Below are 13,957 nucleotides of genomic sequence, written 5' to 3'. Positions count from 1 at the left end.
TTCCTACGAAGCGGCAATTTTTGAGTGTGCTCCGAGCACGCGGCAGCGTCTCGGTAGCATGCGAGAATGGTGGCATCCGCTTCGACGACATGCGCTTCGAAACATCGCAAATCTGACGGCTACACACTATCTGCGATCGATTTAATCAATGACCTAAGCAGAAGCGACCCTGACGATGCTGCCAATTATCGTCAGAATTCAGTTCCGACCTCATTGACGACGGAAACTAGCCCGGAACACCGGCGGCCGCACTCCGGCCCGCTAACGACGACTTCACGAGCAAATTTTGAACCTTTCCGGGTCGCTCACAGCCACGCTAAGACATCTAGCATGTAGTTGGGTAACTGAACCTTAGATTTTACTGCCGTCTTACATTTTTTTCCAACGAGGTGGCTATTTCTGAACGAGCTCCGAGCACAAGGCAGCGTCGGTATTTCTAGGCACTATAGCGTTGGAGTCGCATGCGAGAATGCCGGCATCCACATCGACGACGCGCGCTTCGAAACGTCGCAAATCTCCCGATCCCGCACTTTGTACGACCGATTTTATCGATGTCCCAAGCAGCAGTGACTCTGAAGATGCTGCCTTATCGTCAGAATTCAGTTCCAACCCCGATGACAATAGAAACCAGCCCGGAGCATCAGCCGCCAAACTTTGTTGGCCTGTTTTGCGTGCGTCTGGGACCACTCCGGATGTTTCGTTTGTGTCATTTATCTCATTCCCAGGGTGTGAACATCATTTAGGCACAATATCTTGCCTCCCACAAAACAGTTAGTGGCGTTCTGCCCAAGAAGGAAACTGGGCATCCGTTTTGGCATGGTGCTCTGCAGCGGCCCTTGTTGATTGCTGATTATGCATCAAGAACACTGTTCAATACTGCACTTTTATTTTTTCACAGGGAGTGGCCAATATAATGCTCTACATTTTGCATATCTTGAAAACTTTTAAAAGTTTCTGTTGTTTCATTTGCAAGTGCAGTTGGTCAAGTTTTGTTCAATTGTTTTCTAAAATCTGGTTTTTGGGAAATTATATTGTATGTTACAACCCATAACTTCATATTCAAAGTTGTATGCCTAAACAGTGAATCTATTTAGATTTCTTTTCATGTATTGTATAAAATTTTAGAGGGGATAGTTTCACAGAAAAATAAATCTACTGAAACCTACAGAAAACTGCCATTTTGCCCAAGGTAGGGAAAGAGTTAAAGAACCCCAAAGTGGCCTAAGTTGGCCTGGAGCATGCCCCATAGCCATTGTGTTGCTGCAAGTTATTAAGCCTCAGGTACTTTTCATATAAGCCAACTTTTTAAGAAGTGACTAATACAGCATGCTGCCCTCCTCAAGCTGCAGCCATATGAAGTAGAGCCACTGTTAAAGCAGCTCATCATCACAAACACAAAAAATAAATTCTTGATATTTAAGCATTGATAATGTGTTGTCAAGAAAGTACTTCATTCTGAAGCACTCTACCATTTACTGCAACCAAGTTGATAGTCCATTTTCAACCTTTCTCCTTGTTGGGAGCAACAATTGATTTCTGCAATATTCACTGAACTGCACATGATAAAGCGGTAAAACTATTTAACTTACTGACATATGTTTCTATGCATCAGAGTGCTGTGGTCACCTGCACCACAAATAGCTAGCTATCACTACACTGCTTCAGTAAGAGGCCAAGGGCACTGCTGCCATAAGCAAAGAGAGGGGTTGGGCCATGTGATGCCTGCACTTAGCTAAGACCAAGGAAGACAATGCTGAATGTGGGGCAGGGTATAAAGTGTACACATGGGCAAAGCGAGACATTGCACAATGTCACCCATTAAAAATGGAAGCCCCTGCTGGACAGCCAGGCCTAGCTATAAGTAACAGCAAAATGAAGTCTGAAGAATCTCTACAATGCATAGCATCGTTAGCGATTTTGAGCCATGCCCAAGAACCTTCATGAGGGCTTCACTGCAGGCAGACATTTCATTCAGTGTATGAAATGAAAAGGATAGTCAACAATTAGTTGCCAGTTCAAAACAGCAGCACAAATAATGCTCCTGTAACACAGGCACATCAACGAGTGACATCTGCCTTTAGTGTCATTCACGGAGCGTCACACAATAAATTTTATTGAAACTTGCTTCAGAACACACTCGCCCTGGGGTGAGTTGACAATCTTGCTTCACTTGGTCTGGCCAGGTAAGTGTGTCATCTTAACAGCAGTGCACCAATATATAACTTTTTTAGAATTACAATGTCTTGATATCTTTATCCCAATTTCTTGAACTTCTCCTTCAATGGGCACCTATTTTAAGTTATCACTAACTATACAATAATGAGCACATCTGGAATAGCTGTTCTCCCTGTCATTTCTCTTGGACACCTCTTGGTTACGGCAGTGGCAATGGGGAAGGGCGTTCACTTGCAGCTGCTCAATCCCACGCCCAAGCAGCATCAATGCAATGCAAGCCTGAGCCCACATGCAGCATATTCTGTTTTGGCACGCTTGCATTCTTCCATTAGCCCCAAATTCGCTCCATCTATGCAGTCAGCCATGTTTGCCTTGCTAACATATTCTGCACTGACTTCTTGCTAGTTTCAGGCCACAATCCTTTTAATGTGATAGCATTAAAGACCCCGTCCTCCAGAAAATACAGCACCACTATGTTGGTGTTAGTGCTGTGAAACAAATCATGGGCATGCCTCTGGCAGGTGGTAGTGGGCCGGTGACTCGGCCGTACATTGACTGGTCGTCTGCTTGCATGATATCACGAGACCACATGAGATGTCCAAGTTGGCAGGCGCTATCACCTAAGGCCTTGACTTCGAGATGGGAGGGCAAGAGCGGAAGTAAACTCACCAGTACCGTTGGATCCTGAGTTAGACACACTGCACCTAGACTGTGCAGGCATATTTGTATGACTTGGTTAAAGTGGACTTTATATCTATGTCGGGTTGTCTTTCACATATAGTGGTAGCTTATGCTCATATGCTAATCAATATGTGTGGAATAATTGAGGCACAAAATAAATACTAGTGATTAAGCGAGGAGCAAAGTGCATGCATGTAAACCAGGATCTGCAAGGGGAGCTGGCAGATGGGAACCATTAACAATGCCACATCATACTCAAGGCAGGATTTAAGAATCCCCCTAACTTTTCGTAGTCAACAACATATTGTCAGATGATTCAATAAACTCAGAAAGTTAGTAGCCTAAAGAAATCGTATCTGCGATAAAATTCCGTTCCCTAAGTATTTACACGAAAGATTAAGATTTCAACAGAGTGATACAACATTCATCCTCACTGCCAACATTTCCAAATGCCTCTTCACTATGCAACAGCACGCACCAAAAGTGTCATTGGTTCAGGGGATGTGCACTTCATAAAAGTGTCACTACATTTGCTGATAAGACAGAGGTATAACATATAATGACTGAATGATGCATCAGTATGACACAACATAATAAACTTTTGTTACCATTTGCGGTTCAGAAGTGACAACACTGGTGAACAAAACACGGTGCAAACGTGCAGATGAGTTTTAAAACTGTTAAGGTGATGGCAATTATGATGGTTCTTTTATTGTGTAAAAGTAACGAAGGGCCAAAAGGTCCTGAGAACAAGGTAATGATTCACAGTGGTATCAACTGCTCTGAGGGTGAATGGGCAAATTTGTCTAAAACCAGCAATAAACATGAGTGAGGTATGAAAGTAGAGCAAGGCTAGGAATAAGAAAATATACCAGCCATTGTTATGCAAGATGCTTAATCGTCTGCACTCATTCGAGCAGATGAATATATGGCCAAAACAAAACATTGCACGCAGAACAGTGTACACAATTAGTATCAGCTAAGTTCATTACAATACAGTTGAAAACAATCAGCAAGGCAGTTTTACGATACTTCAGTTTTTCAGGAAACTTCTTCTGCTACTGAAATCCAATACTTCATTTCAGGTGCCTTGTAGAATTGCAAAACAGTTATCTTTGGATACATTACAGCTGCATGAGCATATTCTTGCAACTTCGGAAAATCACCCGAACATTGCAAACAGGCTGCAGTGCGCAGTCACTACATTGCTTAAATCTGCTGCCAGGAAAGAGAAAAAAAAAAAAAAAAACCTATCAGTAGCATGTAGATGGTGTTATTGGCAAACATTTTGCAGCATGCCAGCAATGCTCCAGCAAAACACTGTATTACTTGGGTCATAACCTTCAACACGCTCAATAGTTGTACCTAAAATACTCAGTGAAAAAGCGAACTAGTAAACATTTCATACAACTCATACAATACTTTCTGATCCCTCTCAATGAGAAGCTATTCAGTGTAAACCTAGCTCGTTCTAATTTTACTATGAATGTAATAGCAGCACATTGTAAAAAAGTTTCCTAGCACATCACTTCTCATATAAAAGGGCTCAAGGTATCCAGATAGCGCATCACGTAAACATATCACAAGGAAATACAAATAAACAAATTTCCCTACAGAAAGCACGCCTAAATAGTTTATGCAACACATCAACAGGAAGCAAATATCCTAGATAACTAATGCACAGTGTTTCCCATTTTATACAGTAAACTCTTGTTAACTCTGTCTAAAGGGACCACAAAAAAATGTTCAAATTAAACGAAAGTTTGATTTATTGAATGTGCCCAAGATAAGTGAAAAACCATTTGCATCACAGTAAATTTACCTGATGAACACCTGCATGATGGTTGCTTGCATTTGAGATAAAACCCAAATTGAGATCGATGGACATTTCCTGTTTTATCAAGCGCTTTGCTTTGCGTACACTGTCAAGAACGCTGAAGAACTGCTCCCAAATTGTAAAAGCCTCAGCTACCCTTTTCGCAGTGCAACACAGTAACAGTGGCGCCTCTTCAAAAAATGGCTCGTTGTGTTTTGAGGATACTTCAGTGCATGCAATGAGCATTGAGGAGAAGCATGCCGTGTGGTGAAGCTGAGTATGATCAGCACAGTTTCCGCGCACTGTAAGCAGCAAGTGGATGCATGTGAGGAATATATATGCATAGGCGTTACAGCAGTGTGACGCCATCCTCAAATGAAAATGAAAGAACAGTGACGTGCCAAGTAGCGTCCAAAACGGCACGACTGGCTGATTCGAGCGTCCTATCGCAGCTGTGGGATGGTATAAGGTTATGGAAAGTGAAACTGAAACTATGGGGCAGATCTTTGTTTAGGAAATGGAAAACTTACGATCGTTGTCATGCCTACCATGGCACCACTGCTCCATACATTTCAGGTTCAGATGGGGAAGTCTATTTCGGTAACCCTGGCTGCGTGGGTCGTACCTCGACATGATCCACCGTTCGAGTTAACCAGTGCAAGCGTGCCCATGTCAGAATTAGAGTCCAACACCAGACTTACATGGGCGTCGGCCAGGGCCGCGCTTCTAGCTCAATTCATCTGAAATTTCAAATTAACAGTGGTTGATCTAATGATACTTTACTGTAGAAGTCTCCGATCATCACAAATATACAATGTAACTAACTTTGCACAGAACATTAAAATCAATAAATTTCCATCGTCCAAAGCTACATTTAGGCTACGGGATAGGGCTGTAGTAGAGACTGCGAATTAACATGTGCCATCTGGGAGTATGCCTTATGCACACTAAAACCTCTGCAGTCGAGCACTTCTATACTTTCCACCGAGTTACTACAGCGACTCTGCAGGAGACTATTTTCTACATGCGAATGGTTCATGCATAAAACTAGACTAGATATTCATGTATATTTAGCGCTCTAGCACTAAGGCTTCCACTCAGCCAAAAAGCCATTATTTGTCTGTGTGGTCCCTCTGACAATGAAAGAAATAAAAGAATTATGGTCGCAACTGGGTTTTGGTCCTGTGGTGGCGCCCACAGATCAGCTTCGTTGAACACTGCAAGAGAGCACCATAGCATCGCCGCAGCCAAACACCTTGCGTGTCCACCTGTCACTTTCTCGCGCTGTGCATTGCGTGTTGTCATCTGCACAAACTTTCATCCATTTGTAATGAACCCGGCATGCACCAATAGAGCACTGCCCTTTCAAGGCGCATTAAGCGGTCCTAATATATTATAGAGCACCACCAATAAAGTCCCTAATCCCTTGATTTCGCCGCTCTTTGCCTGAGGACTAATCTTTAAGCCCTAGCCTCGAACCAGAAGTGACGTGAAACATAACATGCCAACCCACATACTTCGCTTTTGGCCAAATAAGCAAAAAACCTGCTGTAATTTTTTGTACATAATACAGTCGAACCCGGATATATCAAATTTCGGTTATATCGAACTCACGGAATATCCCCTTGAAATTCCCATGTAAAAGTATAGGAAAGCCGCATGATATATCGAACTCCGCACCACGCACTGGAAAGCGTGCCTTTCCCAAAGACGATCACATCACCCTCGGCCGTTTGCCGCGTGACATTTTCAAGCCGCGCGCGGAAGTAATGAGAGGGGACAGTTCGGCTAGGGCAGCACCGCGCCCATTCCCTAAAGGCGCACGCATTTGCGGTTATCGTTTCCCGCGTGCCAGCACGTGACGTTTGCAAGCCATGTGCGTGAATGAACCAGACAGAACCGGTGGGAACGAGTGGGCAAAAACGCGACAGAGCGAAGCGCAAGGGTGTGCCCATTCTTTTGCCGAGCTATCTCTCTCCTTCCTTTTTCCCGGCCTTTGTTCACAGTAGCACGCGCTACGCATGCGCCAAGCCAGCTCAGCTCGTTTTCAGACAGAACGCCGGACGCTTTCCCCAGCGTGTGTTGCGAACCCTCTGCGCGCAGTGGCTGACGTGGCTATGGCGCCTGCGGAAGTTAACAAGCGGCAGATCTATCTTTTCTTTTTTCCGAGAGTCGTCTATTTTTATCGGCGTGCTGTACGCGCGGCGTAGCGTAAGATATGGCGTTACGAAGTGGCTTTTTTTCTTTTTTTTTTTTCTTTTTTTGCGGGAGTCGTTTATTCTTGCATGTATGAATTAATGAAAGCACGCGGTCAGCTGCGATCATGGCACCGGCTTTTAGCATTTTTCGCTTCAAACAGCATTTGCAGCTACTGTATCCCGCTGACAAATCGAACCAGGCTTGTGCAATCAAGCCATCACGGGCAGTCTGCCAAGTTCGCTCCCCGCCACCAGCAGGAGCTATCAAAAGATAAACGCGCCGCGACGTTATCGCTGCTGCGCAGCATCTTGGCACGCTGCCAAGAAATGAGCTGTGGATGAGATGACCAGACTGCGACATGCAAGCGAAAACGCTGGCGATTTCTGCCGCGGCGACACAGAAACCTTGTTTTGAGCTGGCGGTGGCTCGTATGGCAGAGGGAGGGGAGGGACGCAGTTCCAACAAGTTCGAAATTTTTCACTCTGTCGCTGCCTCATCGCTGAGGTCGCTTGCATGTGAGCAAGCTGGCCTTAACGCTTTTTTTTTCTTTTCAAAATTCTCGAGTGCAAAAGTGAAGGGTGGGTTCATTATGCGAGTGAGTTGATTACGCGACAAATGCGGTAGCGTTTTTTCGCATTGTAAGTGCTGTCCCAAGCCGATTTCTGTATATCGAATTATCAATATATCAAACTATTTCGCGATCCCCTTCGAGTTCGATATATCCGGGTTCGACTGTAGCGCCAAATCAGGCCTGACAGAAGCAAAGTCTGTCTGTTTGTCTTCTTGGTTAAGCATTTCTTCTCATTCAAATATGCCATATCCTGTTTTAGTGCACCAAGAGGCATTAAGGGTGTTGCATTATCTTAAATCATTATAGACACCAAATTTTGGCTAAATGTTTTCTCTCTGTAATGATGCATGTACAATATACAGATCACCACATGGTACCGGACTACAAAAGCTAAATAATCTATCGTTTAATTTCATCGCTCTCCTGAATCAGTTTCAATTGCAACATCCGAGCAATGGTTATGATGTTCAAGTTCTGAGGCATGAAAAAAGCTGAAATATAATCGCTGCTTCTTCACTCATTGTGTTTTTTAGCTTTTGAGGAAGGCTGGCTTTACCGCTGCAATGAATTCAAAAGATGCATCGGTGCTATAGCAGTTTTTTCATGCCTCAAGTGACCTATACTGTCCTTTGACGTCACAGCTATCACTCAGCTGTTGAAATTGAAACAGGTGGGAGAAGAAATTCGATCACAAATTAATAAATGGCCATAGGTGAAAAGGACCCAGTGATCCATGTATATACTGTCTTAAGCATCATCACACTGAAGAAAACATGCAAATATATATGTGGTGACAATACTGCTTTGGTACAATGCTCCGAGCAAATGTGATGTGCTGATGGAAAACTCATGAAAATGTAACTACATTACATCTTTATGGAAGGCTATCTTTCAAAGTAATTATGCCAAAGTTAATGAGGCACTGAAATACTGCTTTGGTACGATGCTCCGAGCAAATGTGATGTGCTGCTGGAAAACTCATGAAAATATAGCTACATTACATCTTTATGGAAGGCTATCCTTCAAAGTAATTATGCCAAAGTTAATGAGGCACTGAAATAAGGGCAGCGCTTTGAACCCAATGTGGGTGAAAGAACCACAAGAAGGGAACAGTACAATATGCTTTCCAACAACAGTACCCTCAAATGAATCCAACTGTACAAGCCAACACAAATCAAAATTTTTTCCTCGTGTAAGGTATCAGACATAGGTGGCAGGTACAGATTGAGAAAATCTTTAACAACAATAATCATAATATCGATAAAAATCAAAATCAGCTAAGTAATGCTTCATGGCAAATGATTAACAAAGGGTGCCTTACATATGCAGAAAAAAAAAAACTAAAATAGAAAGTTGGTCAGAAGAATCTCAGGAAAGATAACAGAGCAACTTATTCCAAAATGACCACACAACAACAAAAGACAAATGCAAGAAAAAAAGCATGAAAGGTGAGCCATATATTAAGTAGAAAATCAGAAAAAAGTAGATACAAAGGAATGTGTACAAATTGATAATAGGGTGTTTGAGCAGTACTTCACAGGTTTCCAAACCAATGTCAATGTGGTTAAAGCAATGTAAATATTCTGCCATTTATGCATTAAATAGCTCACCTTATTATGGTTGTATTGCACATAAATGTGTCCCTGAATGCAGCGATCATGCGGACATATTGAAACAGCAAAAATTAGGACTAGCTATGTGCACTTTTAGTAGACTGCCATCTCGCGTATCAAAGATAAGTAGTCATTTCTGAGTACACCTGAGACACAGCTTTTATACTTGCCACTGAGGTGATTTCCATGCATAAAACTGGCACAGAACACATGCCTAGCCAGCCTAACATCACAGAAAATGATGCAGCACGCAACACCACAGTTGTGCTGCTGGCCAACATCCCATGGACTGCAAAGCTGACATGTAGAGTCCATCTAATTTGTGCAGTCCTTTTCTGCTGAGGGCAAACGGATGAAGTGAATGAACTCACACTCTGTTCCCTTCCACACGGCCAGGACAAGGTGCACCATCTCCAAATAGGAGTGGCTGCTGCGGTAATCAGTAGTTAGTATCTGCTGGCCTTGCAAGTCCAGTAGGCAGCTAACACACTGCACAGGTAGAGCAGGGAGTTCACTATGCCCAGAACCTGGAAGAGAGCATTATAGTACATCAGCATTACTTCCCTTTTAACAATGCATAATGTCTTACTAAGACTCAAATACACACTTCACAAGTATGCTAATTATGGCCCCTCCAAACTGCCTTCACATGAGAGCCCATAGAAACATTCAGTGATTCACACAAGGATATAGCTCACAGCTGGTGTAGAGACACATATGCACATCAGAGCAACCTATTGCTAGCCATTCAAACAGTTCTGAGAAAAAGTAAGAAGTCCGTGAAATAAAAACACACATACACACAATTTAAGGTGCGCTGTAGAATTCTTCTCCCAGCTAAATCGCTGAATCCTTGCAGCTCAAATTTTGCACAGAAATGGCATTTGGTCACCAGTATTTTTTAATAGCAAATTGGGGCACAGGCTTTTTCTGATTGAATCAGGCAAGTACCCCAAACAAACTTGGTATTAAAAAATACTGACTACCAAATGCCATTTCTGTGCAAAATTTGAGCTGCGAGGATTCCGCGGTTATGCTGGGACACGCATTCTACAGCACTCCGGTAATTGTGCAATGTGCTGTATTTTTCATGCATGCAGCAGCTCACCTAGAACACCTAACTTTTCTGATCACTGAAGAGGGCTAAGTTCTTTAGCACCTCTAACAGTACTGTAAATTACTCTTTCCTGGCTTAATCAGATAAAGAGATTAGTGTCATTAGTACATGTGGTGCACAAAATGACAAAGAAAGGAAAACGCCCTTTGAGCGAATATTTGAAAAGCAGGCATGGAAGGTGGTGACTTCAAAGCCACACCCCTGCACAGTGATGCATAAAGAATGGGCAGGGGCCAGTTTTACTAAACAGCTGGGATTCTCAAGTGCCCTCATACTTCCTGCTCTCAGCCCATCACAATAAAACCAGCACCTGACAGTTAAATTCTCATAGAGTTCTACACTAAGGCAAAGGGCGGCAACCATAGTACACCATTCTTATATCAAAGAACTGACCCGTGAACTTTCATGTAGACCTGAACTTAAATTTTCAGCTAGGCGCCAACCTTAGTGCTCCTCCTCGCAGTATTTTTCTTGCCATCAAGACCTCGGTGACAAACCAAAATTAAGTTTGAAGCAATTCAATTCCACAAAAGGAGCACTCATCAGCATTCATTCCTCAATACTCAATAATGCAGAAACCTAAATAATTATTACAAGAAAGCTAAGTAGTCTACTTTAAAATGCATTTCTTCTGTACCAGGTTCAACAGAAATGCAGTGAAATATCATTGATATGATTCTGCTTAATATGTTTTTGGCACAATACAATCTTTTCTTCTCCCCAGGCGATGTCCTATAGAGGTGACGCATTTTCATGTGGCTAATACGATCATATTTTCATATGGGTTTGTATAATACCATGAAAACCTACGAAAATTCACGTGGTTTCAAATTTCCCTCCAAAGAAAGTGAAAAAGTGCTAGCGGGAGGCAATAGTGGCTACAGTAACAATAACGCTCATGGCCGATATATTGTACCCCCTTTTTGTTGTTGACAATTTGCTCTTTCTTTTTTTTAATTTTCATAGCAGGTCCCTCAGTTTCGCACCCTCGCTATCGCAGTCAGCTGTACTGACTTTGCCAGCCTGTTATGATGCTGCGTGCCGATAACATCTCCACGTGTTTATCTTTTGACCAGATCTCTTTGAAGTTGGCAGAGTTTTAGACCTTCTTTGCAGATTTTTCTTAGGTGTAGAGCTAAGCGACGAAACTGCCACTCGTTTCTACGAATTTCAGAAAAGTTTGCTTCTAGACACTAAGAAACAAAAAGTGCAGAACAAAATGACAGATTATTCAAAGCGGAATAATAAAAGTAAGCTCTGTGCGAAGTATATTTCATTTGCGACATTTTGGGGCCTGTTTTGGATAATACAATTTTCGGATAATACCTTTCAATTTTCAGTCCCAGTAAGAATTATATCCATGGGATCCCACTGTATTTGGTCTGGTTACAGGTCATCCCATAAAATCTCCAGACACACCAGAATGATGTCGCCTATCTCTTTAGATCCAAGAGAGGCAGCATCCCCATTCACACAGTTTTGGTGTGCATGAATGTTCTGTCAAGGTTCATTTGTTATCCTAACTGCACTGCTGCCAGAAGCATCATGCCATCGACTGCTTCAGACAGAGCTACCTTATAATTTTCAAGCAAATGACTAAAAGAAGAAAGTCCTGTTATCTACCATATATTTATCATGCAGAAATCTAAGAATTATGCATGCAACATCTTCATACTGCCACTCTGCATGCTCACACTTTGGCACCACTCTGAATATGAACACCCCTCACATATGACTGATGAAATGCATCACCCCTATAACAATAATCACTATGCTGTGTGAAATAATAATTTTGGGGAAGCAACTGTAACAGTCTAACAAAGCCCAAACCTGCTGAAGTACTGCTTTCATTTGTTTGCCTTCAAGCACACTGAAACAAAGAATTTCTTCACCACGATTTCAAGAAACTTTCTCTGTAAGTAACAGCACATTTACATCAAACTATGTAAAGGCATCATGAATCATTGTAGTGTAGACATGCCAGACACTGACTATGCACACAAATCACCAAATTCCCAAATAATAAAAAAAATCTGCCTTGCAAAAGCTTCATACAGCACATCAAAACTAGCAACGGAAAAACTATAAACAGAATGCTTAAGGGGGGACGCTACCCAAAGTTAGCTTTCTAAACACTTGCTCAATTTCATTGAAAACTTGGAGGCTAGTCTGCCACTGCTGGGAACATCTCTACGAAATTCCATTATTAAAGAATAAGTATGAAAATGTTATGGCAACCTATATTACAAGGATGGCTATGCTTGCTTAGGAATGCTGCTGCTCGGGAAAGAAAAGCAATTTCTCCAATTTTTATGTGTCATGTGGCCTTAGGAACCTCCAGAGCACCGAACTTGACAGTTATTTTGCTTACACTTGCTCTTTTAGAATAAAGCCACTATATTAGAACGACACTAGCCTTTCATTTTCATTTTTTTTTTCTTCAACAGTACACTGCCTTGATGAAATGTTCCCCACATATGTATATGATCACTCAATAAAAAAGGGAACAAAGCTTCAGCATTCAATAAATCATTACTTAATGAACTGCGTGTGTAAAGCCCAATTTTTCCTCTCTGCTAACTAGAATTAATACTTTCGTGTGGGCTAGTCGGTGAGGCATCATGAAGAGGAGCAGCGCAAGAAAACAAGGACACAAGAACACTAGTCCTGTTTTTCAGTATGTTCTTGTGTCCGTGTTTTCTTGTGTTGCTCCTCTCCGTAAAGCTAACTAGAATTTCTCTTGGCATATAATATCTAAAAGTCACTGCTCACTGGTTAAGAAACAATGAATAAATTCGTCTTTTTGTGCAAACTGTTCGTTCCCTTTCATATTGAGCGAGCCACTCTATGCATCAATGTGGTTAGCGCCACTGACTTTACCCTGCCAAGTGGAGCCCCCTGACTTCACAGCAGCAAGTACTAAACCATGGAAGCCATCTAGCTATCCCCAACTGATTCCCACAAGATACACTATACACATTGTTGCTGACTTCCGTGGAGCTTAGAAATGATAACATATTTTTTTTTCAAAAGAGTGCATCCTTTGCTGTGCATTCCTTGCAAGTTGTTCTATTCATGCCACGTCAATGATACCAGCTGCTTAAAGGATTAACCTCTATAAATAAAAAAATATATACATGTTACCTACCGAAACAGTCACTTTCCCTTGAAAAATGTACTCCTTGTACCTTGAGCTTGGCTGGTGGTTCACTCCTGATGACAGCAAAACCAGGCTGCTCCCGATGCAGATAAGAAAGTGTGCCAGATTCCCCATCACATCCTGCAAAAATTTCTGCTGTTGCTATGAATGGAAACAGCGAGCTTTTTGGACAAAGAACAGGCATCAGGTGAGGCATAACTCTGTGTCACCATTGTGACCCCTTTTCCAACCACCTTACTTTCTCAATCTAACTTAGATATGCCACTCTGCAATATGCTGAAAAGGTGTCAGAGAATTCTCAATGAGTGAAACTTAGCTCCTGCCATGCCTGGCATATTTGCTTTGGGTAGGTCATGTGTGGCAAGCAAGCAACAGCCTGCATGTATTTTTTTAGCACCTTTGGGATTTATATTTTTATTAAATTTAGAGTCATTATAGGTCAAAATTAGTCACCATTTTTTTTTTTTTTAGTTCCGATTCAGGTACAAGTTGGACCATTCAGAAAAAAGTTCCATAATCTATCCTTGTTCGTTTGTCTTATTTTCTCTAACAAAAATTACACACTTTTAGCCTTAGTTTTTGTACAAAATGTAAAATGCAGCACTTTCTGACCACTATTTTTGTA

General features: G+C 42.1%; 1 protein-coding gene across 1 annotated transcript in view; it reads right to left on the bottom strand.

Annotated features, from left to right (window-relative positions):
• Positions 1–2,076: 2,076 nt before the first annotated feature.
• LOC146204291 (uncharacterized) overlaps positions 2,077–13,957 on the bottom strand; it is a 28,025-nt gene continuing 16,144 nt past the window's right edge. The window contains exons 3-4 of the mRNA XM_084589241.1: positions 13,321–13,452; positions 2,077–9,582 (exon numbers count right to left, since the gene is read on the bottom strand). Of these exons, the coding sequence (XP_084445367.1) occupies positions 9,502–9,582; positions 13,321–13,452 (213 nt within the window). The 3' untranslated portion in view covers positions 2,077–9,501. The remainder of the gene's footprint in view (positions 9,583–13,320; positions 13,453–13,957) is intronic.

This window comes from Amblyomma maculatum, chromosome 1, assembly GCF_055883805.1.
Source record: "Amblyomma maculatum isolate TAMU_Amacu chromosome 1, ASM5588380v1, whole genome shotgun sequence".
Taxonomy (NCBI): domain Eukaryota; kingdom Metazoa; phylum Arthropoda; class Arachnida; order Ixodida; family Ixodidae; genus Amblyomma; species Amblyomma maculatum.
The sequence above is the reverse complement of the archived record's forward strand: the minus strand, read 5'-3'. Positions and strand labels throughout refer to the sequence as shown.